The 23093-nt window shown below is 61.1% G+C and overlaps 1 protein-coding gene across 3 annotated transcripts; it reads left to right on the top strand.

Moving 5' to 3' along the window:
• Positions 1-1124: 1124 nt before the first annotated feature.
• Positions 1125-22162, top strand: AFAP1L1 (actin filament associated protein 1 like 1). 3 transcript variants are annotated; one of them, XM_032125239.1, is made up of 19 exons: positions 1125-1217; positions 13905-14033; positions 14517-14600; positions 14900-14997; positions 15135-15246; positions 15583-15681; positions 16058-16269; positions 16522-16701; positions 17358-17444; positions 17672-17765; positions 17892-18044; positions 18448-18659; positions 18924-19069; positions 19383-19461; positions 19575-19689; positions 19845-20009; positions 20213-20391; positions 20644-20772; positions 21026-22162. In XM_032125239.1, the coding sequence occupies exons 1-19, from the start codon at positions 1202-1204 to the stop codon at positions 21047-21049; spliced, it is 2313 nt and encodes a 770-aa protein (XP_031981130.1). In that variant the 5' UTR covers positions 1125-1201; the 3' UTR covers positions 21050-22162. The 3 variants fall into 3 exon arrangements, with proteins under 3 accessions (XP_031981130.1, XP_031981129.1, XP_031981131.1); XM_032125238.1 differs by having other exon boundaries at positions 19572-19689; XM_032125240.1 differs by lacking the exon at positions 15583-15681 and having other exon boundaries at positions 19572-19689.
• Positions 22163-23093: the final 931 nt, after the last annotated feature.

Genomic DNA, 23093 nt, shown 5'->3' with positions numbered 1-23093 from the left:
ATAACAATAATTAACACAACAGCAGGATCTTCTCATTTCCAAAGCATTTTATGGACGGTAACTCTTCTCCACGAGGGCCTGCGTGGCAAAGGTGGGGAAACTGAGGCAGGGCTTGGTTTTATCCCTCAGAGCCAGGGCAGCCTCTCCATCCCCTGCCATTCTGGGGCAGCAGACACTGTGAGGGTCCCTGCTGGTGTCCCAGCACCAGGGACAGACACCCCAGGTGTCACCACTTGTCCTGGAAGCTGTCCCAAAGCCCCAGAGCAGCCGGAGCCTGGCAGTGCTGGCAGCCCTGGCCTGAGATTCCTGCCCTAATCACAGCCCCAAAGGTGATCCCAAATTATGGAAGAAAAGTGGAGCTCAATCCAGAATGGAGAGACGATCAAGCACCATCCAGGCAGGAGCTGGTTCCCACCTGGGCATGGGGCGGATGAAAGGGGCCAAGTGGTCCTGGGCTGAAATTGCCCCAAAAAGATAATTTCTCCAGACCCATTGCTAATTCACATCTTATATTTCAATTATTGCTTTCCCAAGCCATAATTGGGTACGTGTGAAACCTCATCCCATTTCTGTCACAACCCGCTGTCCCCACAGGGCTGAGCTGCAGCCCGGATTGTCCTGGGAGTGCCAGGAGCCACCGTCCCTGCTGCCACGCCTGGGCCACTGTCACACGGCCCACAAGTCTCCCCAGCCCAGGTCGCCGGGGAGGGACAATGACAGTGGCATGGCCAGGGAGACGCTGGGCACAGCTGGGCACAGCTGGGCACAGCTGGGCACAGCAGGGCCACCAGGAGGGAGCAGATACGGACGGGATTTCGGGGAGGGGAAACAAGGGCTGAGGGCTGAGGGGAAGCTGCGCTTGCTACTGGCTGTGGGAATTCGCCTTTTTTCCCCCTAAAGCGAAGTTGCCGAGCCCGGGCAGGTGGAGGTGGCCCACTCAAGACCCCCCACCCTTCCCGGGGGAGACGCAGCGTGGCAGGGGGACCCCAGGCTGTCCCCGCGGGGTGTCCCCGGTGCCGTGCCGGGCCGGGCCGGTGCTCGGCGCTGCCGTGCGCCCCAGCGAGGGAGGGAGCGAGGGAGGGAGGGGCGGAGGAAGGGATTGGCCGCCCCGAGCCAGAGCCGGCCCCGCCGGGCGGCCGCTGCCCGGGACATTCGCCCGCCCGCAGCTCCCGGGGCGGCCGCGGCTCCCCGGCTCCGGACCATGGACCGGCTCAGCGGTAAGGGGACGTGGGACGGGACGGGCATCGGGCATCGGGCATCCGGCATCCCCTTCCCGCAGCACAGCGCGGAGGGCACAGGGATGCCCGTGCCCGTCGCAGGGAATCCCCGGTCGCGCATCCCATCCCAGCCGAGCGGGCGCATCCCGGGATCCATGTGGGACCGTGCTCGGAGCGTGCCTTTGCTCCCCACCACTCCTCCAGCAGGGCCGGTTGGGGCACGAACTGGAACCAGTTTCTCTTTATTGGTCGGATGGGGAAAACACCAGCAGCCTGCAAGGGAGGCCGTGGGGTGTAAGCACTTGTTGGGGGAAATTGTGGCCGTGGAAAGGGAGGTGACGTTTCCAGATGGGGCTGATCGGGTTCAGAGGGTTTCCTTGTCTGGGGAAGACGCCGGGAGTCTCCTAAAGCCACGGAGGGCCTGATCCCCACCCTGCTGGGGGGAGCTGCCTTCCCACACGTGTGCGATTCCCGCCTGCAGCCCGTGGCATCGGGCTCACCGAGCTCCTGGCCTTTGATCTGGGATCTGTATAAACCTGCCAGGGCTCTGGGCCAGCTCTGCAGAGAAGGTCCTGGCTTTCTGCTGGGGCTGGCAGGTCCCTGGAGGGAGCAGGGGGAGGTTTGCAGGGGGATTGCTTCTTGCTGCTGCTGCTGGTTGCAGCCTGGGGCTGCGCAGGAGGAGCAGGTGGTGACATGATGGAGCACGGGGGTCCTGGCCCTTGACCTGTCCTTGGAGGTGCTACAGAAATGCTGGCCAAAAATGATAAGAGAGTGGCCAGGGGCCTCTCTGGCTCCACGGGCTGGGACCACGCTGAAGTCCCAGGGCAGCTCAGGAGTGCTGTGTCTGCAGCTCCGGGTCAGCACCACAGAGACCCAGGGGTCAAGAGTTCCCCTTCCCGATGTAAAAGGATGGGGTGGCGTTTCCGCAGTGGAAACACAGCTCTGAGGAGTTGGGGACTGGTGGAAACACAGGCACGGTGTCAGTGCTCAGGGAGCAGTGCCAGTGGCCTGGAGCCCGGGAGGGGACAGGGACATCCGTCCCCCGTGGCAGTGTCCAGCCAGGGTGGCTTTGCCAGCTCTGAAGGAGGGAGCTATGGCAGGACAGGGAGTGTTGGCAAGTGACACTTGATGCCAGAGCTGTCCTTCAGGGTCCCAGAGGACATCACTGCTGGGGACAGGGGGGAGCAGAGGGTCTTGGCTTCCCCATTCTCTTGTGGGGTGACCTGATGGGAAATTCCCTGTTCGTACCCCAGCCCACCCCAAAAATCAAACCTAGGACCTCATGGCAGGGAAGGAGGGGATGCCCAGCTGTGGTAGCCGTGTCTGGGCATGGTTTGGCCTCTCCACAGGTTCACCCTGCCAGGGAAGAGCTGTTTTATCCCCGTCGCTGGTGCCTGCCACGGCAGCGACAGCAGCGCCTGCCTGCTTTGTTCTGAGTGCTTGTGATGAATTGCTGTTGGCACCTGGGTGGCTCTTTGCTAATGGAAACCTCCCCCAGCCCCTCCTGCTCATCAGCCAGAGCTGCTGGGTCCCTCTGGGGGCTGTGACTCACAGGGGGAAGGTTCCCTTCCCCAGTGACGGGCTGGGTCTGGCGTTAGGCAGGAGCTCAGTGCCCATTCCCAGTCTTTCCCCGCTCCCTGGCAGCCTCTTTCTTCACCTGGAGCTCTGCTGTATCTTGATTTTATCATCTGCCAGTTTCTTCTCGTTGCCCAGCAGCGCCCAGTGTGGCCCAGCTCTACACCAGTGGCTCAGTGGGGGGACTGGTGCTGTGGGCTGTTGGCAGAGTTGTTTCAGGTTGTGCTGATGGAGAACCCGGCTCCCAGTGTGTGATTTGGGAGGTGATCCTTTGCTCAAACACGCCCGTGCTCACACATGGCTTCTCCTCCCTCACTAGTGTATCTTCCCTGACCTTTTGAGCCACCAGAATTTAGGTCCTGCCCCAAACTTATCTGGGCTCTAAATCCACCAAAGCCGGCGGAGATGTGTCAGGGATAAACTTGGCTCCAGCTCGCCCACAGGAATGGGGAGGCTGCCGGGATCATTCCTGCCCTGCCGCCTGCGAGCTGGCAGCAGGAATCCTGCCGGTGGAAGGGGTCTGGGGTGGTGAGGAGCACAGCCCGGGCCAGCTGTTAGCGCCGGGCAAGTGCCGAGCTCTCCTCCGCATTGCAGCCATTCCTTCCGCTGGAAACTCAGCCTGTTTATAGCCCGGGGGTGTGGGGAAGGGGGCTGAGCCCCTCAGGGTGGGTAAAACAGGGCGGGAGGGTGGCCCTGGGGATGCTGATGGAGCGCTGGAGTTGTTTGCCCCTCTGGATTTTCCAGTATCCGTGGTGTGCAGCGTTGGCCTTCACAGGGAAATCCTGGATCCGCGTGAAGCCTCCTGGCAGCTCCGGAGGGGCACAGCCCTGGCAGAGGAGCTGATGAGAGGGGAGGGACGCTGTGGGATAGTGTCCCCCAGCCAGGAGCCCTGGGGACTGCCTTAGCTGTCTGGAAAACCTGCCTCTTTCCCACTCCTGACCTGGAAATGCTCTTTTCCTGTGCAAACGTGCAGAGCTGCGAGGCTGCCGTGCCCTTTGCTGTGGAGCAGCGCCGGAGCTCCCACGGGCCTGCAGGAGGTTCCTATCCCTGCCCAGGAAAACTTTGTTTAAGGTTTTGAAGAAGCTGTCTCATCCCGAGCAGCGGGAAGCCTTTTCAGAGGAGAACACTGGGCTCGACCCAAGCTCTGCCTGCTGTTCCGTGGCCAAATCACTTGCTGGGGACAGGAGATAACAGTTGAGCAGAGTGGAGGCTCGAAGTGGTTTCTGGCATCCCAGACTCATGTCCTAACCCCTTAACCCTTCCCTGTTACCCACTCTGGCACAGCTCAGACTCTCTCCTGAGGAACACATCTCCTCCTGCTTGTAAGGAACCTTAAAATGAATGTTACAATTCTCTGTCCTGTAAAATCTCTATTAAATGTCACTGTCCCAGGCCAGCAACAAGACAGTTGGGTTGGAAACCTCTCACTGCACAGACAAGGGGCTGGCACCCGTGCCAGGGCACCCACGAGGTGACAGAGCAGGGAGGGCACCCTGGCAGGCAGCAGCCGCCTGTCATCACCCCGAGGCGCTGAAAGCAGCGGCATTTGGGGAGCTCAGGTCCCTGCGTGGGTTCTGGGCTGACAATCTGCACTGGGGAAGGATGAAATAACCTCTGTGAGCCTCCCCCCAGGGCGCGGCTGCTGCAGCCCCTTCCTTTGCTGCTCCTGATAAAGCCTCCCGTGGCATCAAAGCCGGCTCGTTGGCAGGCGAGGGAAAACACTGACATTTCGTAACAGTTTGGAACAAAAACAGCTTTGCTGCAAGGGGTTTCCACGCTCAAAATACTTTTTTTTTTTTTTTTCCTTTTTTTGAAGTGGTTTCCATGTGCATTTGATCCTGGCAGTGATAAGAGGGAGCTCAGGGAGACGCTGGTATGCTCTGATTGCTGGCAATTAGCAGGAGATGTGTAAGGAGCACTTTGAAGAACGGCTTTGGCTTTCTCCGGGTTTTTTTTTGAGCATTAAACCCACCCGAGTTTGCGATGGGGGGAGCAGCTGCTCATTTTCTGGGAAACCGAGGTTGTGAAGGACAAAACCAGGAATAGAACATAAGGAGAAGCAGGTTTGAGAGCTGGTTTTGGTGTCCCGGAGTTAAAAGCAGGTGAACCAGGTGCCAGCACTGGTGAAGCCACCGGCAGGCACCACAGCAGTCGGTCACACCTTGTCACCTTTCCCGCTGGGATATCCCGGTTTTCCTGCCCCTCCAGCCCTGCCCCGCAGGGGTTAAACGGGTAGGAAATGCTGTGGGATGGTGGCCTTGCCGCTGCACCTGATGCTCCCGGCGGAGCTTGGCAAGGGAAGGAAAGGGAAGGGCTGAGAAAATAACGCTTATCCTGCTCGCCGAGGGTCCTCCGGGGCAGCACGGCCCCAGCCCCCACACCCGGAGACCCTCAGCTGTGCCCCGGCCTGGGGACATCGGGACAGGGCTGGGGTGGCCACTGAGAGGGTCCCAATCGCCCCACCAGGCAGGGGGACTCGTGTCCAGCACAGCTCTGGAACTCCTGGGCATTGTGGGGGTCAGGGCAGGGATGCCAAGGTTGGGGGTTGGTGCTGGGCACGTCTCCCTGCCCCCAGGGCCACAGGGGTATTTCCCCTGCTGGGATCTGTGGATTACTGCTCCCACCAGCTCTGTAAAGAAGGATCCATATCCTGCTGTTGATGGCATTCGGGACAGCGGAGTGGGATTTGGGAAAGCTGATCCGCCAGCTCCTTCCTGCAAATCCCTGCCCATACCCTGCTAGGTGAGGGTTTGGATCCTCCTCCCCTTCTCAGGATCCTGTCACAACCTCCCCGTGTGACTTTTCCTCCCGGGAAGATGTGCCAGCCCTGCTGGCCTCCCCATGTCTCACTCCTGCAGGTCAGGAATTGCATCCCGGAACGTGGCTTTGGGGAATGGGGATGTACAGGCCATGGAGAGGCGTCTCTTGGGGTGCAGAGAGCTTTCCACCCCCACCAGCGGGGATTTTGGGGATGTGGGCGCTGGATCCAGCCCTGGCTGGTGGTGTGGGCTGGTGGGAATTGGGGTTTCCCACTAGAATGCCTGCAATTAGCTGGAATTCCGACTCTTCCTGGAGGCTGAAGTTTGTAATCCCAGCTGTCCTGGAGGCTGAGGTCTGGTGGAGACCAAGGGCTACAGAGAGGTGGCAGCTCCAGGTCCCCGCAGAGCCAGCCACGGGCAGGAAGGGGTGACCCAGGGAGGCTTCCCGGTGCTCTGCCCACCACAGAGGGTGGGCACAGGAGTGGGCAAACGCTCGGGGCACCATCCCAAGGCCTCTCCCAGTGCTGGAGGGGAGCCCAAGCCAACCTGTTGCTGGAGTTTGTTTGGAAAAGGCCGACACCAAAATTTTGGTTGGAGGAAACACAGTTTACTCTGGGTTCTGAGTAATGCTAACATCTCTCCTCTGCCTGAAGCTTGTTTTTTATACATTACTCAGCAGGTCTCACCCCTGCCTGACTATTCCTTTAAAGGGCATCTCAAACCTCTCTTTTTCATTCATTATTTAAATGTATTTTCCAGCCAGCAGCTCCCGAGCTCTGCTCCCAGGCTGGTGCATCCTGCCACGAGCCTGCTGAGCCTGGCACCGAGTCCTGAAATGTAGTCTGGAAGTACTAAACCTGTGATCCCATGGGATTTTCCAGGGCTGATTGTGTTGAGCTGGGGCTGGAAACACCTCATACCCGGGGTTAGGAGCTGAGTTTGGAGGCTGCCCACGGCCTGGGGACACGGAAGGGTCACTCAGAGATCTCTCACCTGGGTGATTTATTTGCTCACCATCTCGCTGTGCACAGCTGCAAGAGGGGGTGACCCAAAAACCACCCCCTGCTCCTCTGGGGTGGGGGCAGCTGCAGCTCCGGGTCAGGGGGGTAAAGTTTGCTTTGGGTGAGCTGCAGCAAACAGCCACAAACTTCTCCAGGAGGCAGAGAAAGGGGGGATCAGGCCCTGGAGGAGGGGTCCTGCCCCAGCACGGGGCACTGGGGGGTCACTGGCGGCCTGGCTCACACAGGAGGTGCTTGTCGATGATTTAATCAGCCTGTTAATTATTACCTGCAGCACTTGTGAAGCTGCTGTGAGGAAGGACATTCATGGGGGACAACAGGGGCTGTCCCAGGGGTTCTCCCGGCAGCGTTGTCACCTCAGGGAGCCTCTGGTCCCTCTGATGTCCCATGGCTGTGCTGGGGAGCCGCTGCCCAAGGACTGGGGTGCCAAGGGGGCTGTGTAGGGTGAGGGGCTGGGGCTGATGGGGAGATTTCGCATCCACAGCCGTGCTCTGGGTCTGGCACCACCAGGAGAGCCTCGACCCAGCCAGGGCGTGCAGTCAGCACCGCTCCTTGTGGGGTGTCCTGCTGGCACCAAGCTGGGTGGTTCCTGCCACGATCCCCTCGTTCTCCACGTCTCATTAATGCAATTACAGAGCAAAGAGGCTTCAGTGGCCCCCCGGAGTGAGGGATGGCTCCTGCAGTGTGGGAGCTGCCAGGGACTCGAATGCAGGGGATAGTCCTTGCCCTCTGCACGCTCTGTCAGCCTGTAGTGACACTTCCCTCTATTCAGGACTGCTGTTTGCTCGTTTTAGAGCGGGAGGAGGATGTGAGAAGCTGTGTCTCCTGCGGGAAGGAGTGCGCTCCGAGGGGGATGTTCGGAGCGTTGCTTGTGTCCGATTCCCTCGTGCAGGGCAGAGCTGTGGCTCCAGGTGAGTCCCACAGCTCCCTCTGCTCTTCTCCCGTTTTTGGGAGGTGGTGAGGACTCGGAACCCCTTCTGTGCAGAGAGCCAGGGTGAGGCAGGGCACTGGGAAGAGCCTGGCTGAGGGAGCAGCTCTGGGCTGGACTCGCCTGGTCTCTGCTGGGGTGGGTGAGTGGCTGCAGCAAGGCCTGAGATAAGGCTTTGTGCAGGGCTGTGTGTCCTGGGGGGATGAGCCTCTGCTGGCCAAGGCACTGGGACAGGCCCAGGAGCCTCCATGGGCACTGCTGGAGTGGCTGAGCTGCTGCCACTGGAGCTGTGCTGGGAAAGGGATCCCCGGAGCTGCTGGCAGCGCTGGGGTGCAACTGGAGCAGAGGGGGACAGTGATGGAGGAGGCACAGCCAGGGCACCCTTTGTGCTTTTTAACCATTCTGGTGGCTCATCTGCCCCTCTCCCAGGGCTGGAGCAGGATAGAGGAGCCCTCCAAACCCTGCGGGCTCCTCGTGTAAGGGGAGAAGCCGCTGCTTGGGAGGCAGAACCGGGGGGGCCTGGTGCCCCCTCAGGCAAGCAGCTTGCACATTTATCTCCCAAGACTGATTCTCCAAGGCTATCAGCTAAGGGTATTAATTACTGCAAGGCCACGATGATGAGGTCCCCAGGAGCTGTGCATGGCTGCTCTGCCTGCTTGGAGGGACAGTGGGGATGTGCTGAGACTTTGGGGAACCAGACAAAAGATTTGAGCTCGCCTTGCGCTCCTCAACACTCGGGGATGCTGCTGCAGCAGCCAAATTGGGAGCAGGATCCCATGAGTTATCCCAGGGAGGGTGGCAGGGTCCCAGCCAGGCCGGAGCCAGCCCCAAGTGCTCAGCTCCTGCTGGAATTGTTGGATGCGGAGTCAGAGGCTCTCCCCATCCGCCCCACTCAAGGGGCCCTTGTTTGCAGGGAGGAGATGATTCATGTGCACCGAGTGGCCCCTCAGCAAATCTTCCACTCTTAGGGGATGTTGCCAGGGCTCAAGTGTGATCATTAATGGTTGGCTTTTCCCTAAAACCCCTCCGGCCTGGAGCAGGACACCCTGGGAGGAGGAGGAGGTGTTTTCCAGGCTGCTCTTCCTGGCTCCACCAGCCCATCCCGGACTGCCTGGCACCCAGCAGGTGCTGAGTGGCCGGGAGCAGAGCCTGGCTGGCTCCTGCCACCTCCGGGGCTGAGCTGCTGCCTCTCTCCTGCCCACTTGGCAGGGCAGTGCCACAGCAGTGGCCGCAGGCAGCTCTGTCCTGCTGTCCCCTGCACAAAGGAACAATTCTGGGAGCGCCGAGCCACCCCCACCGAGGCACTTCCTCGCCTGCCTCCTCCTCCCCGGCGGGAAGAAACCTCCTTGGGAATGAGAATGGGAACAGGAACTGCCCTGGGAGCTCAGCAAAGTGCTCAGGAGGCTGTGGGCTTCCTCAAGGAGCAGCGGTGTTGGGGCCGGAGGGGGCTGCCAGCATCTCCTTGGGCAGTACCCTCCGGTGATGCCCGCGCTGGGGCACCCAGCAGGACATGGGGACACGTCCCAGCACTGTGTGGCTCTTGCAGGTGGCTCCACATCAGCCTGTGGAGAGCTCAGCACGGTTTGTGTGCTGCAGAGAACTCCTCTGGGTCCTTTGGTCCCACAGGCACCTCCCTGCAGGGCTCCCCCAGGGGCTGGGGTGTCACCAGGTGCTGTCCCCACCTCTTCAGGGCATCCCAGGAGCTCCAAAGGTTTGTTTGCTGCGGGTGGCAGCTGGAAGGAGCCGTGTGGGGGCAGGCAGAGCGTCCAAGGGCCCTGCCCGTGCCAACAGGAAGGATTTATTTGTGCTTGGGTTTTATTTTAGCTACAGACAATGGCTGTTACTCCCAGCATCCGATTTCCCCCGGCCCCCCTCGGCCCCAGCCATCACCTGGCGCAGGAGGAAGCGCGGCCGGAGGCAGCAGAGCTACAGGATAGGGGTCCCTGTGCACCTCCCACTGCATTTCAGAGCTGTGATTCAGCATCTCCCCTCCCCGGGGCTCTCTCAAGCTGCAGGCCGGGCTTTTCTTGGCATGAAAACTCCATGGGGTTGTTTGATCTCTCCCCTTGCAAAAGCTGGGCCTTTACACCAGGAAACTCCTGCTTTGGCTTGGCCAGAGACTCTTCTTCCTCCTCCTCCTCCTCCTCCTCCTCCTCCTCCTCCTCCTCTTCCTCCTCTTGGCAGGTTACTGAAGCAGGACCTGATTTTGCTGCTGTAGTGGAGCAGGGAGGCTCTGCAGCTGCAGGCTGTGTCCAGACCTTATCTCTGTGCTGGGAAAAGGGTCCTTGAGGAGGGGGGGGAACACTTGTGGGGTCTAAAAATAGAGCTGGCCTGCTGTAGGGTGGAGAGAGGGGCTGGAGGGGATGCAGCTCCTCTGCCAGCACCCTGCTTGGTGCTGCTGCCAGGGCAGGATTTGGCAGCAAGAGAAACACCACCCCGGTGTCCTGCATGGCAGCAGTGTCCTGGTGCTGTCCCCTGGGTCACCCCGTCCCAGCAGAGCTGCCCTGGGTCCCCCCAGCCCATCCAGCCCTGTGGTTAATGCTAAAGCCATCTGCTGCCACGGGTCCTGGCCTTCCCAGGCTCAGAGACCTCATGGACGTCTCCCATCCTGTCACAGCAGTGCGAGAGGCTGTAAACGTGAGGAGGAGGGAGTTTGTGGTGTCACTGTCTGTCCTGGGATCTGTGCAAAGCCTGAGTGCAGGGAGGTGGGGTGATCCCACAGGATTTTGGGTGCGGGAGAAGCCCCAGCAGAAAGCAGCAGGGGATGTCCCAGAGCAGGGTGGGCAAGGGGCACAGGGTCCCTTTTCAGCTGTGTCACCTGTGGTCACTCTGACATCCCACCCCCTCCTCCCCAGGAGCCCTTTGCTGTTCTGCTGCCTCTGTCCCCGAGCTCAGAGCCCCCCAGGGCACTGCCACCAGTGCCCCCCCTCAGCACAGGAGCCGTGTCCCCTGTCCCCAGGCCAGCTCTGCGGGGTCTGTGCTCGCTCCCAGCAGCTCTTGCAGAAGTGCCTGTGCTGGTCCTTGCTTGCCAGGTGACCTTGGGTTGGTCACACCATCCCCTGCTGCCCCCCAGAGCAATCTCCCCTCGCCTCCTGCAGCCCCCCACCCCCCCGTTAACCTCCTTCAGGCTGGAAGCGTAGGAAATTAATTCCTTGCCTCCCTGATTTCCCCCGGATCTCCCCGATCTCCCCCGGATCTCCCCAGATCTGCTCAGTGTGCCCTCCTGGCATCACAGGCCTCTTTGAGTGCCCCCTCCCTCCCCCTTGTATTTTGGAGGATGTTTAACAAGGGAGATGGAGGGGACAGCTCAGCTGGGGGGAAACAAAGGCGCCTTCAGAGCTCTCGGTCCGTGCTGAGTGTGCCCGGCTCGGGGCATTGCTGCTGAGCTCAGCCCCTGCCAGCAGCCCTGGCTTATCAGGCACCCTCAGCTCTGGTGCCCAGCAGGGTCCCCTCGCCCCCCTCCCCGCCCGCTTTGGTGCTATTAATAGAAACCAGGCTGCCCTTCTGCCCTGGGCTGGCCCCGAGCCCTGACACGGAGCTGGTGGCTGTGATGGGACATGTCCTGCGTGTGCAGGGGATGCTGCTGACCCCATGGCCTGGGCTTTGGGGTGTGCTGGGAGTGGGGGCGATGCTTCTGACACCACAGCCTGGGCTTTGGGGTGTTCTGGGAGTGGGGGGATGCTTCTGACACCACAGCCTGGGCTTTGGGGTGTTCTGGGAGTGGGGGCGATGCTTCTGACACCACAGCCTGGGCTTTGGGGTGTTCTGGGAGTGGGGGGATGCTGCTGACCCCACAGCCTGGGCTTTGGGGTGTTCTGGGAGTGGGGGGATGCTGCTGACCCCACGGCCTGGGCTTTGGGGTGTTCTGGGAGTGGGGGGATGCTGCTGACCCCACGGCCTAGGCTTTGGGGTGTTCTGGGAGTGGGGGGATGCTGCTGACACCACAGCCTGGGCTTTGAGGTGTTCTGGGAGTGGGGGGATGCTGCTGACCCCACGGCCTAGGCTTTGGGGTGTTCTGGGAGTGGGGGGATGCTGCTGACCCCATGGCCTGGGGTTTGGGGTGTTCTGGGAGTGGGGGGATGCTGCTGACCCCACAGCCTGGGCTTTGGGGTGTTCTGGGAGTGGGGGGATGCTGCTGACCCCACGGCCTGGGCTTTGGGGTGTTCTGGGAGTGGGGGGATGCTGCTGACACCACAGCCTGGGCTTTGGGGCGTTCTGGGAGTGGGGGGATGCTGCTGACCCCACAGCCTGGGCTTTGGTGAGCTGTGTGGGAGCCTGCACAGTCCCCATGCTCTCTGTGAGAGCTCCTGGCTGAGCTGGGGCTGCAGGAGCATGGGTGACCCCCTGGATGTTTGCAGCTGCTGGCTGGACAGGGGAAATCTTGCTTTTTGTCCCAGCTGCTTTCTTGTAGTCCCCTGCCCTGCCAAGCCCTGCAGGGAGGATGTCTCACCTGCCTGGAGATCACCAGCAGATCCCACCCTGCCTGTGCAGCACTCGGCAGCATCGCAGGAGGATTTTCCCCTCTTCCCTCCCTCCCTGCCTCTGCAGAGGGGCACTGGGAGCTGGGTGCTTCCCCCACACCCCACACACGAGGCTGTCACCTGGCAGAGCAGGTCCCCAGCACAGGAGGTGTGAGCAGAGCATCAGCAGGACCTGGCCTGTGGCTGCCTGTTGGCTGTGGGATGTTGTTCCAGCTCAAGGAGCAGGAATCCCATTCCCTGTGGTTGCCTTCTCCTTGCCCAAGGTCTGGGGGGTGCTTGTTCCTCCTGGAGCAGTGCTGAGGCTGGGGCTGCCTGTCCTGGCTTGGCCTGCCCGTGGGAGATGGGCACTGCCCGGTGCTGTGGCCAGAAGGGCTGAGGCTGCTGTTTAGCTTGGCGCTGGGGAGGGAGGAGGAAGCAGAAGGTCTGTGGAGATAGAATGCAGGGAGGCAGGAAGAGCCTCGTGAGCAGCATCCTGGCCCGTGTGCTGGGCCGGTGGCGATTCAGGGTGGGCACGTTGTCTCTGTGCCCAGGGGCTCGTCTTGGCTGGCACTGCTCCGCATCATCTCCCTCCTGTTGGGCTCCCCTTCACCCTTGGGAACACCTTTGGGACTTAGGGCAGCAGTGGCTGGCTCCATGTTCCTTATGTGAGGAAGGAGGATCCCATCAGTGGCTCAGAATCCTTCCTTTTCCCTGGGAAATACACCCCGTGCCAGCCCCTTGCTGCTGCCCAGCTTTGCTCTGCCAAGGGGCAGTGTGGGCACAGCTACAGCCCAGCCAGGGTGTCCCCAAGCTCTGGGGCACACACTGTCCCCTCCTTCGAGCCATCCCCATCAGTCAGCACGTCCGAGCTGCCTCTGTGGTGACCCTTGGCCTCTGCTGCTGTCCCTGGAGACCCAAAGCCAGCTGTGTGCCACCCCAGCTGCGCTGGGAGGATGTTTGGTGGCTGCCAAGAGGAGGGATCGTGCCCTGGGAGGAACTGCAGCTCTGTATTTCTGTGCTCTCCAGAGCTCCGGGGTTGCTGGTGTCCCTGAGCTTGGCCTCTCCCATTCAGGTGCTGGATCCTGCAGGAGCTACCCTGGACAAGGCAGGTGTGTGGTAGAACAGAGGCTCCACTTTGGGTCCAGATCAGGCTTGTTTTGTCTTACCCTGCTCGGTGGAGATAAGGAAGAGACCTGGGATGAGGGTGTTGTTGCAGAAGTGAGGGTATGGGAGCTTGGGAGTGATTTGGAGTTCAGAGCTTGCCTTGTTCATCCTCCCCATCCTTCCCACCCCTGGCCCTCGGGTTTTCCCAGAGCTCTGTCAGCTGCTGCCATCCCTGTAAATGCTGCATTCAGTGAGGAATTCTTTTTGTAGCCCAGCTCTGACATGGAAACATCCAAGTGTTTTTCAGGAGCTTTGCCACTTGGGCACCCCAGACCTGCTGTGTGCTTTTTCTTTGTGAAAACTGGTGGTTTGAGCACAGCAGGAGCGAATAAATATCCCCCAACAGATGAGGGGTGGGAGAACATCTCAGGGTGGCATTGCCAGGTGGCTCTGGAGATGGCACCTGGATTTCCTTTCCCTCTTTCCTTCCACCACCCCCCAGTGCCTGGCACAGCAAAGGGGCACCAGCAGCAGTGGTACGCAGTGAGGCAGACGGAGGTGAAGTTTCATCTGTGTGGAAAAATACATGTTCTGAGCCTTCTGATAGAGGTCCAGCAGCCTGTGGAGCTGGTGTTCCCATCCAGGCTTCATCCTGGGGTCTGTGTGGAGGTGGAGCATGGAAGGAGCACTTGGCAAACACCACCTGAGCCGTGCTGGGCCAGCTGGGAAAACCCCTCCTCGTGGGGTTTACCACACCCAGGGGTTCCAGCCCATTTGGCCTTGTGCTAACCCCAGCATCCCCACATTCCCCTGGCTGACAGGATTTTTCCTGCTCTCTCCAGTGCTGGACCAGCTCCTGCCAGAGCTCAGTGTCCTGCTCAAGCTGCTGGACCACGAGTACCTGAGTGCCACCACGCAGGAGAAGAAGCTGGCTGTCTCCACCATCCTGCAGAAGCTGCAGCCGCCTGCAGGTCTGTGTGCCTCTCCTGTCCAGCGGCTGTTCCAGGGGCAGTGGGTGTCCCCAGCAGGGGAAACCAAAACCCAGCAGGGCAGGGAAAAGCTTCTGCAGGGCAGGGCTGAGCCCAGCACCTGCTCAGCGCCCTCAGGGCACTTTGCTCCCTGCTTTCACTCCGCAGCTCCTCCCTGCCCCGGGAGCAGGGCTGGCGTCAGCCCTGCCATGGATACGGGAGGGCTGCTCCCTGCGGAAACGCTGCTTCCCAGAGCTTTTCCTGCCCCGGGTTTGTGCTGAGCGCAGGGGTTTCCGCAGGAAGGCCGGCGCTGTGCACCTGGGGCTTCACAGCCTGCCCCCTTCCTGCTCTCCTGGGGAAGCCACAGCATCCCTGGGCGTTCCTCCATCCCCGCTGCCTGCTCTGGTGGGGTGGGCTGTGTCCCTGGGCTGGTGTTTGTGGGTGCCAGTGCCTGCCCCAGGCTCAGATCATCCCCCTCAATTCCAGGGAAGGATGTGGACTACATGTACGTCAACACAGCGTCCCTGGGCAACGGCACCAGCTTCGTGGAGTCCCTCTTTGAGGAGTTTGGTACGTGTGGCTGGGCTGGAGGGATGCTCTGGGGGTCACTGGGTGGGTGCACGGTCCTGGAGTCCTTTGGAGGGAGGGTGACAGCTGTATCCTTGTGTCCAGAGTGGGCATCATCACTCCAGGTGCTTGTTCCTGCTCCCTTGTAGCTGTTTGGGGGCTGGCCACGAGAGAACCCACACACCAATGATGCCACCTCCCAGCACCTTCCCAGGGAAGGACGATGGAGATCCCTGGAGGGCACAGCTGGGATGTCCAGCTCTGCTTTCCTGCTCCCTTCACCCTCCGTTTACCCCATGCAGACTGTGACCTGGGGGACCTGCAGGACATGCAGGAGGAGGAGGGGGACACCAGCGACGGCGTTGGCTTGGAACTGGCAGGGAACCAGACGGCCAAACCTGTAAGTGCCCGGCTGTCCCCGAGCCAGGTCTGCTCTGCACCTCACAGGAGGTGGCAGTGGCCAGGGTGGGACCCTTCCCGTGCCCTGCTCCCGCCCCTGCTGCTGCCTGGCTCACACTGGAGGTGTTTCTGCCATAGGTTCCTGTGGATCCTGCTCCTCCACTGCCCACCACTCCCCCTCCTGAGGATTACTACGAGGAAGCGCTGCCCCTGGGCCCTGGCAAGGCCCCTGAGTACATCACCTCCCGCAGTGAGTCCTGCTCCATCCAGGCCAGCAGGAGGGTGGGGGGAGCCCCCCACAAGCTGCCCGCTGCATCCCTCACCTGCCTGGAAAACCAGGCAGCACTCAGTGGGTTTGACTGCTCACCCTGGGGAAGGAATTGTATCCCACTTCCTTCCATCCCACTTGTTACTGCAAGGAGTTGTTTGCTCCAGCCAGACCCGGAATGGGGTGATGGGGAGAGATCAGAGCCACAGAGGACCAGTGCTGAGATGTCCTGGGAGAGCGTGCTTGGCTCTGCCCCACTGAGCATCCCTGAGGGAAAACCAGGTGTAGCAGCCCCAGCTCCCTCTGCTTCCCCTGCAGACAGCTCCAGCCCCCCCAATTCCATCGAGGACGGCTATTACGAGGATGCAGACAGCAGCTACCCCGTCACCAGGATAAATGGGGAGCAAAAAAACTCCTGTAGGTATCTGGGTGTCCTCAAGAGGGAGGGGCGAGCTTTGGCAAAGTCCAGCCCGAGGTGGGGCTTGAGCAGTGGGTTGGGGGCTGCTGGGGTTGAGGCTGGGGAAGCACGATTTCAGTGTGAGCCTTGCACAGAAATAAAGCAGCTCAGGGCTCTGGGCAGATGCACCTGGGGCTGGCGCTCGGCCCACGAGCATCCCGCTGGGATTCCAAGGGAAATGGAGATGGCTGGTGCCAAACGCTGCTGCTTCCAGAGGATGACACGGAATCCGCCTATCCCGGCACCCAGCCCAGCTCGGTCTGGAGCCCGCTGGGCACGGGGAACCCTGGAAGTGTGTGCGGCACCTTTTAGGGTGACTCCCCTGCTTCCTTCCAGACAATGACTCGGATGCCATGAGCAGCTCTTACGAGTCCTATGACGAGGAGGAGGAGGAGGGCAAAGGCCAGCAGCTGACACACCAGTGGCCCTCAGAGGAGGCCTCCATGAACCTGGTGAAGGATTGCCGGATCTGCGCGTTCCTCCTGCGCAAGAAGCGCTTCGGGCAGTGGGCCAAGCAGCTCACCATCATCCGGGACAGCAAACTGCTGGTGAGCCTGGCCTTGGGGGGACAGAAACCCGCTGGGGGGTTGGGAGAGTGACTGAGCCCAAGCTGAGGGAAAAAAGCACCATCCAAACAAAGCCCCTGCCCCAGGGTTGCCACTACCCTGCAGCACATGCGACCTCCATCTGTGCAACCAGTGAGGGACCCTGAGACCCCGTGCTGCCTGTGAGACCCCCAGCACAGCAGCTGGACAGGCAGGTTTTCCTGAGCCCTGAGCAGTTCTCTCTGCCTCCCTTAGTGCTACAAAAGCTCCAAGGACCGGCAGCCACACGTGGAGGTGCCCCTGAGCACCTGCAACGTCATTTATGTCCCCAAGGACGGGCGGCGCAAGAAGCACGAGCTGCGGTTCTCGCTGCCGGGGGCCGAGGCACTGGTGCTGGCGGTGCAGAGCAAGGAGCAGGCTGAGGAGTGGCTCAAGGTACCACTGGTCCTCCCAGGGGCATCCACAGACTCCCCTTGGCATCTCCCTGCCTGAGCTGGGGAGGGGGCTGCCCTGGGAATGGCCTTGCCCCGCTGGAAGGGGAGGGGGCTTTGCTGCTGTCTCTTATCAGCCGCTTCCCAGGGCCTGGGCGTCTCCGGTGCTGATAGCCCCGGCTGGGGGGATGTTTGCTCTCCCCCTCCTCTTCCCCAGGGCCTTTTCCTGCCTTTGTTCAGGGCCGGGAAGCAGGGGCTGTGGGGAAGGGGTGGCGGGTGGGAAAGGAGCCTCTGAGCACACCACCAACGCGGCTGTCACCCCAAATCGGGAGAACAGGGTGCTTTTACGCACCCAGGACACGCCACGCCTGTAAAACGGGGGTCACGAGGCGTCCTGTGCTGGCAGGATGATGCTGGCTTGGCACCCAAGTTTCTCCCTTCTGAGATTTCCAAAATCCCTGACAAAATGCACAAAACTGGTTGAAGTTTCGAAGGGGCCAAGATGTGAGCAGCCCTGAGCAGGGTTTGCTGCCCTGTGCTGTGGAGAGCAGGACCTGTCCCCGTGGTTCAGCCTGGCGCTGGCACTGAAGGAGCTGAGCCAGGGAGGGCAGCCCTGGCCCTCGGGTCATTTCAAAGTGACAGCTGGGGCTGTCCCTGCAGGTGATAAAGGAAGCCAGCAGTCCAGCAGCGGGCGGGATGGAGGCCCCCACCTCCCCAGCGATGCCATGCAAGATGGAGCTGGATAAGGTGATGGTTTCTAAGGGGCTGTGAGGGGCTGCTGCGGCCAAGCCTGGGGAACACGGGGCTGGGGGACCCCAAACTCCTGGGGCTGCACAAGGAGCCCTTCCCATTGTCACAGCAGCTCTGCAGGGCTGGGAAGCGGAGCAGGAGCTGGATATCCCAGCCCTATGCAGGGGGATGAAGGGCTGGCAGTGGCTGGGGGATGGTGCTGATGGGGTTCTGCTCTCCCACAGCGGCTGTCCCAGGAGAAGCACACCTCAGACTCGGACAGTGCGGCCATGGGTGACACCGGGTCCCCGGCCACCCGCAGGGACCACGGCGAGCATGGTACTGTCCCTGTCCCCACTGCCCACCCAGCCAGGGCCAGCTGTGTGCCCACAGCTGGGCAGCATCTGCAGCCAGGCGGGATGCCAGGACACGCACTGGGGTCACACAGCTGCCCTATCCTTCCAGGGAAAGGCAAAAAGAGCGGCCTGGCTGACCTGAAGGGCTCGATGAGCCGGGCAGCGGGGAAGAAGATCACCAGGATCATCAGCTTCTCCAAGAAGAAGCCATCCCCCGAGGACAACCAGACCTCCTCCACCGAGGAGGACATCCCCTGCTGCGGTTCGTGTGGGCTGGGGGCAGAGATGGGGCTGGGGGGTGGGAGTGGGATCAGTGGGGAGTGACATCCTTCCCCCAAGCAGGGCTGTAGGGGGTAAGGGGTGGGGACAAGCTCACTGGGGGACTGTGACACTGCCACAGGCTGGGAAATGCTGCCCAGGCCTGGCTCTGCAAATTCCAATGATGAGTGGGCAAGGGGTCACCCATGTCCCCAAAAACAGGCTTGGGGGGCTGTCTGGTACCAAGCTGGCAGCTCCCCTGGGCCCCGCTGGTTGCGTGGGGGGAAACTTGACGCACAGAAGGGCTGGATGAGTAGGAAGCCATGCTGTAACCTCTGCCTTGTCAAAGCCTGCCCGAGGCGCAGCCGAGCAGGCGCTGATGCCCTTCCCTCCCCCGGCACCCCCAGGCTACCTCAGCGTGCTGGTGAACCAGTGCTGGAAGGAGCGCTGGTGTCGCCTCAAGGGCAACACCCTCTACTTCCACAAGGACCGCACGGACCTGCGCACGCACGTGAACGCCATCGTCCTGCGGGGCTGCGAGGTGGTGCCCGGGCTGGGCCCCAAGCACCCCTTTGCCTTCCGCATCCTGCGCCACGGGCAGGAGGTGACGGCGCTGGAGGTGAGCGGGGTGGGACGGGCCTTGAGGAACGGCTTGCCAGGCTGGGGGAGCGATCCTTGGGGATGATCAACATCCCATGCAAGCAGTGCCTTGTTTCCCCCTCCCCTGGAAAGCTCAGGGCACCATTTGGGTGAGCTGGGGGCAGCCGCATGGGAACTTGGTGCACAGAGGGGGATTGTGCACAGCAGGACTTTGCGTCAGGAGGCAGCGAGGACGAGGGGCTGGGAGCTGGGCATGCATCCTAACCCTTCCTCTGCCCTCCAGGCAAGCTGCTCCGAAGACCTGGGCCGCTGGCTGGGTCTCCTGTTGGTGGAGACAGGCTCCCAGACAGCCCCAGAGGCCTTGCACTATGACTACGTGGATGTGGAGACCATTGCTAACATCGTGACGGCTGTGAGACACTCCTACCTGTAAGGCTGTGCTCGTGCTGTGCCAGAGGCTGAGTGCTGGGCTGGGGATGGTGATCCTTAGCCCCGGAGACTCCCTGGAAGGGGCTCAGGCTGGGCTGTGGTTTGTGGTTTGCGGCTGTGATCTCAGGCACAGTCAGTGTCCCGGGGTTGTTCCCTTGGGCAGGATGGGAAGCAGAAAGGATTTAGTCAGTGCTGAGGGTGTGGTAGGGTGGGGTCATGAGTGAAGCTGGGAGACCGATGCAGAGTTGGAAAGGCTCCCTGAGGGGCTGGTAAGGCTGGTGTGGGAATAAAGACCCCATCCCTCCTTGTGCAGGTGGGCCAGCTCCTCCCAGGATCACCGAGCGAACTCCTCCCGGGTGGTGTATGATGATGTCCCCTATGAGAAGGTTCAGGTGGGCACGACTTCACCTGAACTCATCCTCTCCCACCGCAGTGGCCCAGGGAGCCTTGGCTGGGCTGGAATGGCCCTGCATGTGTCTCAACTCACTCTCCCTCCTCCCAGCAGGCAGAGGAGGAGCCGGGGCGGCCGGGTGGGGCCCAGGTGAAGCGCCACGCCTCGTCCTGCAGCGAGAAATCGCGGAGGGTGGACCCGCAAGTCAAAGTGAAGAGACACGCATCCAGTGAGTCCCCGGGCCCACAAACCTCCCCAGGGCTGCTGGCCAGGGCAGGAGGGGCTGTTCCCCAGAGAGATGTGCAGCCACGGGTGGTGGGTGGGCTCAGCTGGAGCACGGGTGGCATCAGTGCAGCCCCTCACGGGCTCTCCCCGTGCCCGCAGGTGCCAACCAGTACAGGTACGGCAAGAACCGGGCCGAGGAGGACGCCAGGCGATTCCTGACGGAGAAGGAGAAGCTGGAGAAGGAGAAGGCATCGATCCGCAGTGAGCTGATGTTGCTGCGGAAGGAGAAGCGGGAGCTGCGGGAAGCCATGAAGGGCAGCGCGGGTAGGTCGGGGCCGTGCAGCTGCTCCGAGACGCTCGGGTACGGAGCCGGGCTGGCACAGGGACACCGGGCTGGCCACGGGGACAGCGTGGCCGTGAGCTGGGCTGGCTGCAGCACTCGGCCGGGCTGGCAGCCCCACCTAGTGTCGCCGTGCAGGAGGATGGGTGGATTGTGCCAGCCCTGAGCCGGGTGGTTGTGCCAGCAGGGCCGAGGCTGCAGGAGCTGGAGCAGCGGGTGGCGGGGCTGGAGGAGCGATGCCGGCAGAAGGAGGAGTCTCGGGTCGATCTGGAGCTCAAGCTGACCGAGGTGAAGGAGCAGCTGAAGCAGTCGCTGGCAGGAGGGCCGGCCCTGGGGCTGGCTGTGACCAGCAAGGCTGAGAATGGGGTATGCATCCTTTTTTTCTCACTTTCACAGCTCCAGTTTCAACCAGTGGCAGTGGTTGGGGTGTTGGGGGAGCAGCACAGGGGAGAGGGGACGTCCCTGTGGCTTTGTCCCATTGTGGACAGTGGTGTGTGAATTAGGTATGATCACCTCAACTTTCACCTCATGACAGTTCGTGCTTTTTAATTTTTTTTTAATCTGGTTGTCAATGCTTCTTGGGTCTCCTAAACTTTTCTTGCTCCCCATTTTCCACAGGAAACTACAAACAAGCCAAACGGGGGCCCCCCGGAGCACTTGGTCCCTGTGAACTGTGCAGCAGAGCTGAGGAAGAGAAGCCCCTCCATCATCCCTGCCAACACGGGAAGCGTGCTGCGGAAAGCCAAGGTCCTGCTTCACTCTCCTCCCTGGCCCCATGGGAAACCTCAGTCTTTGCCCCTTGTTTAACCATGAAATCTGGGAAGTGCAGGGCTGGGTGGGAAAGGGAAAGCATCGCCCCTACAATGCCCAGGGTAGCAGTGAAGATGCTTGGAAAATGCTGAGGTGACCCAAAGCCTCCAGTAGGGAGGGAAACCTTGAAGGGCTCAGTGTTGCTTTTCCAGCGCTGTCTCCTCATCCCTTTTTATTTCTTTCTCTGCAGGAATGGGAAAAGAAGCAGACTTAAGCCAGCCTGCCCAAGGCCCTGACACACTGGGGATCACGCAGGAGCTACCAGCCCCCTTTCTCCAAGACACTGGGAGGGTGCTGGGGAGCCGTGGTGGGAAGAGACGTTCTCCCAGCCCCCACCACTGCGGCACCACCAACGCTATAAACCAGGGGAAGGGGGCGGGAGGGGATTTGGGAGGCGGGTGGGGAAGGGGAGTTCCTCGTGGATCAGGGTCACAAACCACTGGGAGACCCAGCTCTGGGGAGAGCCTGCCTCGGAGCCAGGAGTCCGACACAAACTCTGGGTGCAGGAGGAAGGAGGGGAGAGCCTGGGGCTGCCAGTTGGCACTGCCCAGCAGATGCTCCGGTTTTCAGGATCAGCGTGTGTCCAGGCTGACATTTGCCAAAGCAACCAAGGACTTGTTGGGGTTTCTGGCCCCTTCAGGAGCTGCTCAGGACCAGCCACCTCGGAGATGCCGATTGGTCACCCTGCTTACTGCTCCCAGCTCTGCAGGGTCTCATCTCAGGGTTCCTCATGGCTCCAGCTTGCTGTGCCTCAACCAAGTGCCATTGTCCAGTATTTCCTTCTTGTCCTCCAGGCAGTAAGGGTGAGGGCATGCTGCCTTCCCTTGGGAATGAAGGAAGCTCAAGTGTCAGCATTAGAAAGCGGATTACCAGTGGACGCTTTTCACCTAAACAGCTTAGAAGTGCTGCAAAGGGCTGGGGATGGAGGCAGCTCAGCTCTCTGCCCTGGTCCCATGCTGTTTTGGGGGGAGCAGGGAAGGGGACAGGGCTGTCTCCTGGCCAACAGCACATCTACACTCTGGCTGCTGCACTCAGACACAGGTTGGTAAGGCATGTGATCAAAATGGAGCGAAGGGAAGTTTAAAAATTTTAAAGTAACAGAAGTGCTATTGGAGCAGAAAAGAGAAATAGAGTAAGGTCACTCAGCACGGGCAGAAACGAGGGACAGGAATGGAGAGGAAAGGCCCCGGCTTTTGTGTGGGGAACAAGGGAGTCACCATCACCCACTCACGCTATGGACTGCCACAATTAACCTCTGGAGCTCGCTCTTCCACAGCCCTGTGTTAGTAGCTAGGTAAGCAGCTTTTAATAAAAACGCTGACACTGGCCTGCTGGGTCCTTTGGTGGAGGGAGCAGGGCAGGAATGCTACTCCTGCTCCCAGGGAAAAGGGTAAGGGTGGGGCTGGGGTGGGCGCAGCACCCCTGTGGCAGTGGCCGCTGGGACAAGCAGCCCCCTGAAAGCACATCAGAGATTCCCACACTGGTTTGGGTTGGAAAAGACCTTAAAGCTCATTCTAAGGGGCAGGAACGCTTTCCACTATCCCAGGTTGCTCCAGGCTCCATCCACTCTGGCCTTGGACACTTGCAGGGATGGGACAGCCACAGCTTCTCAGAGCAACCTGTGCCAAGGCCTCAGCATCCTTACAGGGAAGAATTTATTCCCAATATCTCATCCAACCCTGCCCTTTTCCAGTTTGAGGCCATTCCCCCTCATCCTTCATGCTGGCTCCCAGTTGTTGGCAGCCTTGGCCAAGGCTTTGGGTTTTGGTTGATGTTTATTCACCACAGGTAAGGCACATTCGCAGTCTCTTCCAGTCGTTTCCCGAACTAGAGGTGAAACCTGTCCTGTTCTCGCCCCCTTAACCTGCCCAGCCAGGGGCAGGAGCCGCGTGTCCGTGTCCGAGCACTGTGGGGACCAGCTCCTAGCCCCGGGGGGCAGAACCGTGTGCCCATGTCCGAGCCAAGGGGAGCGGAGCTGTGTCCCCGGTGCCCAGGTCCGAGCTCCAGGGACCTGGAGCCGTGTCCGGGTCCGAGTCCCGGGGGATGGAGCTGTGTCCGGGGCCGAGCTCCAGGCACCTGGAGCCGTGTCCGGATCCGAGTCCCGGGGGATGGAGCTGTGTCCGGGGCCGAGCTCCTTCAGGGAACCGGGGCCGTGTCCGGGTCCGAGTCCCGGGGGACGGAGCGGCGTCCGCAGCCGAGCTCCAGGGAGCTGGAGCTGTGTGTCCAGGCCCGATCCCTGGGACACTGGAGCCGTGTCC

Source organism: Corvus moneduloides, chromosome 15, assembly GCF_009650955.1.
Source record: "Corvus moneduloides isolate bCorMon1 chromosome 15, bCorMon1.pri, whole genome shotgun sequence".
Classification (NCBI taxonomy): Eukaryota; Metazoa; Chordata; class Aves; order Passeriformes; family Corvidae; genus Corvus; species Corvus moneduloides.
This window is presented reverse-complemented; position numbering and strand designations above follow the sequence as displayed.

Coding starts and splice junctions, on each gene's coding strand:
- AFAP1L1 (XM_032125238.1), top strand. Junction 16,702..17,357: donor AGGCTGAGGAGTGGCTCAAG/GTACCACTGGTC, acceptor CTGTCCCTGCAG/GTGATAAAGGAAGCCAGCAG. Junction 19,070..19,382: donor GCTGTGAGACACTCCTACCT/GTAAGGCTGTGC, acceptor CTCCTTGTGCAG/GTGGGCCAGCTCCTCCCAGG.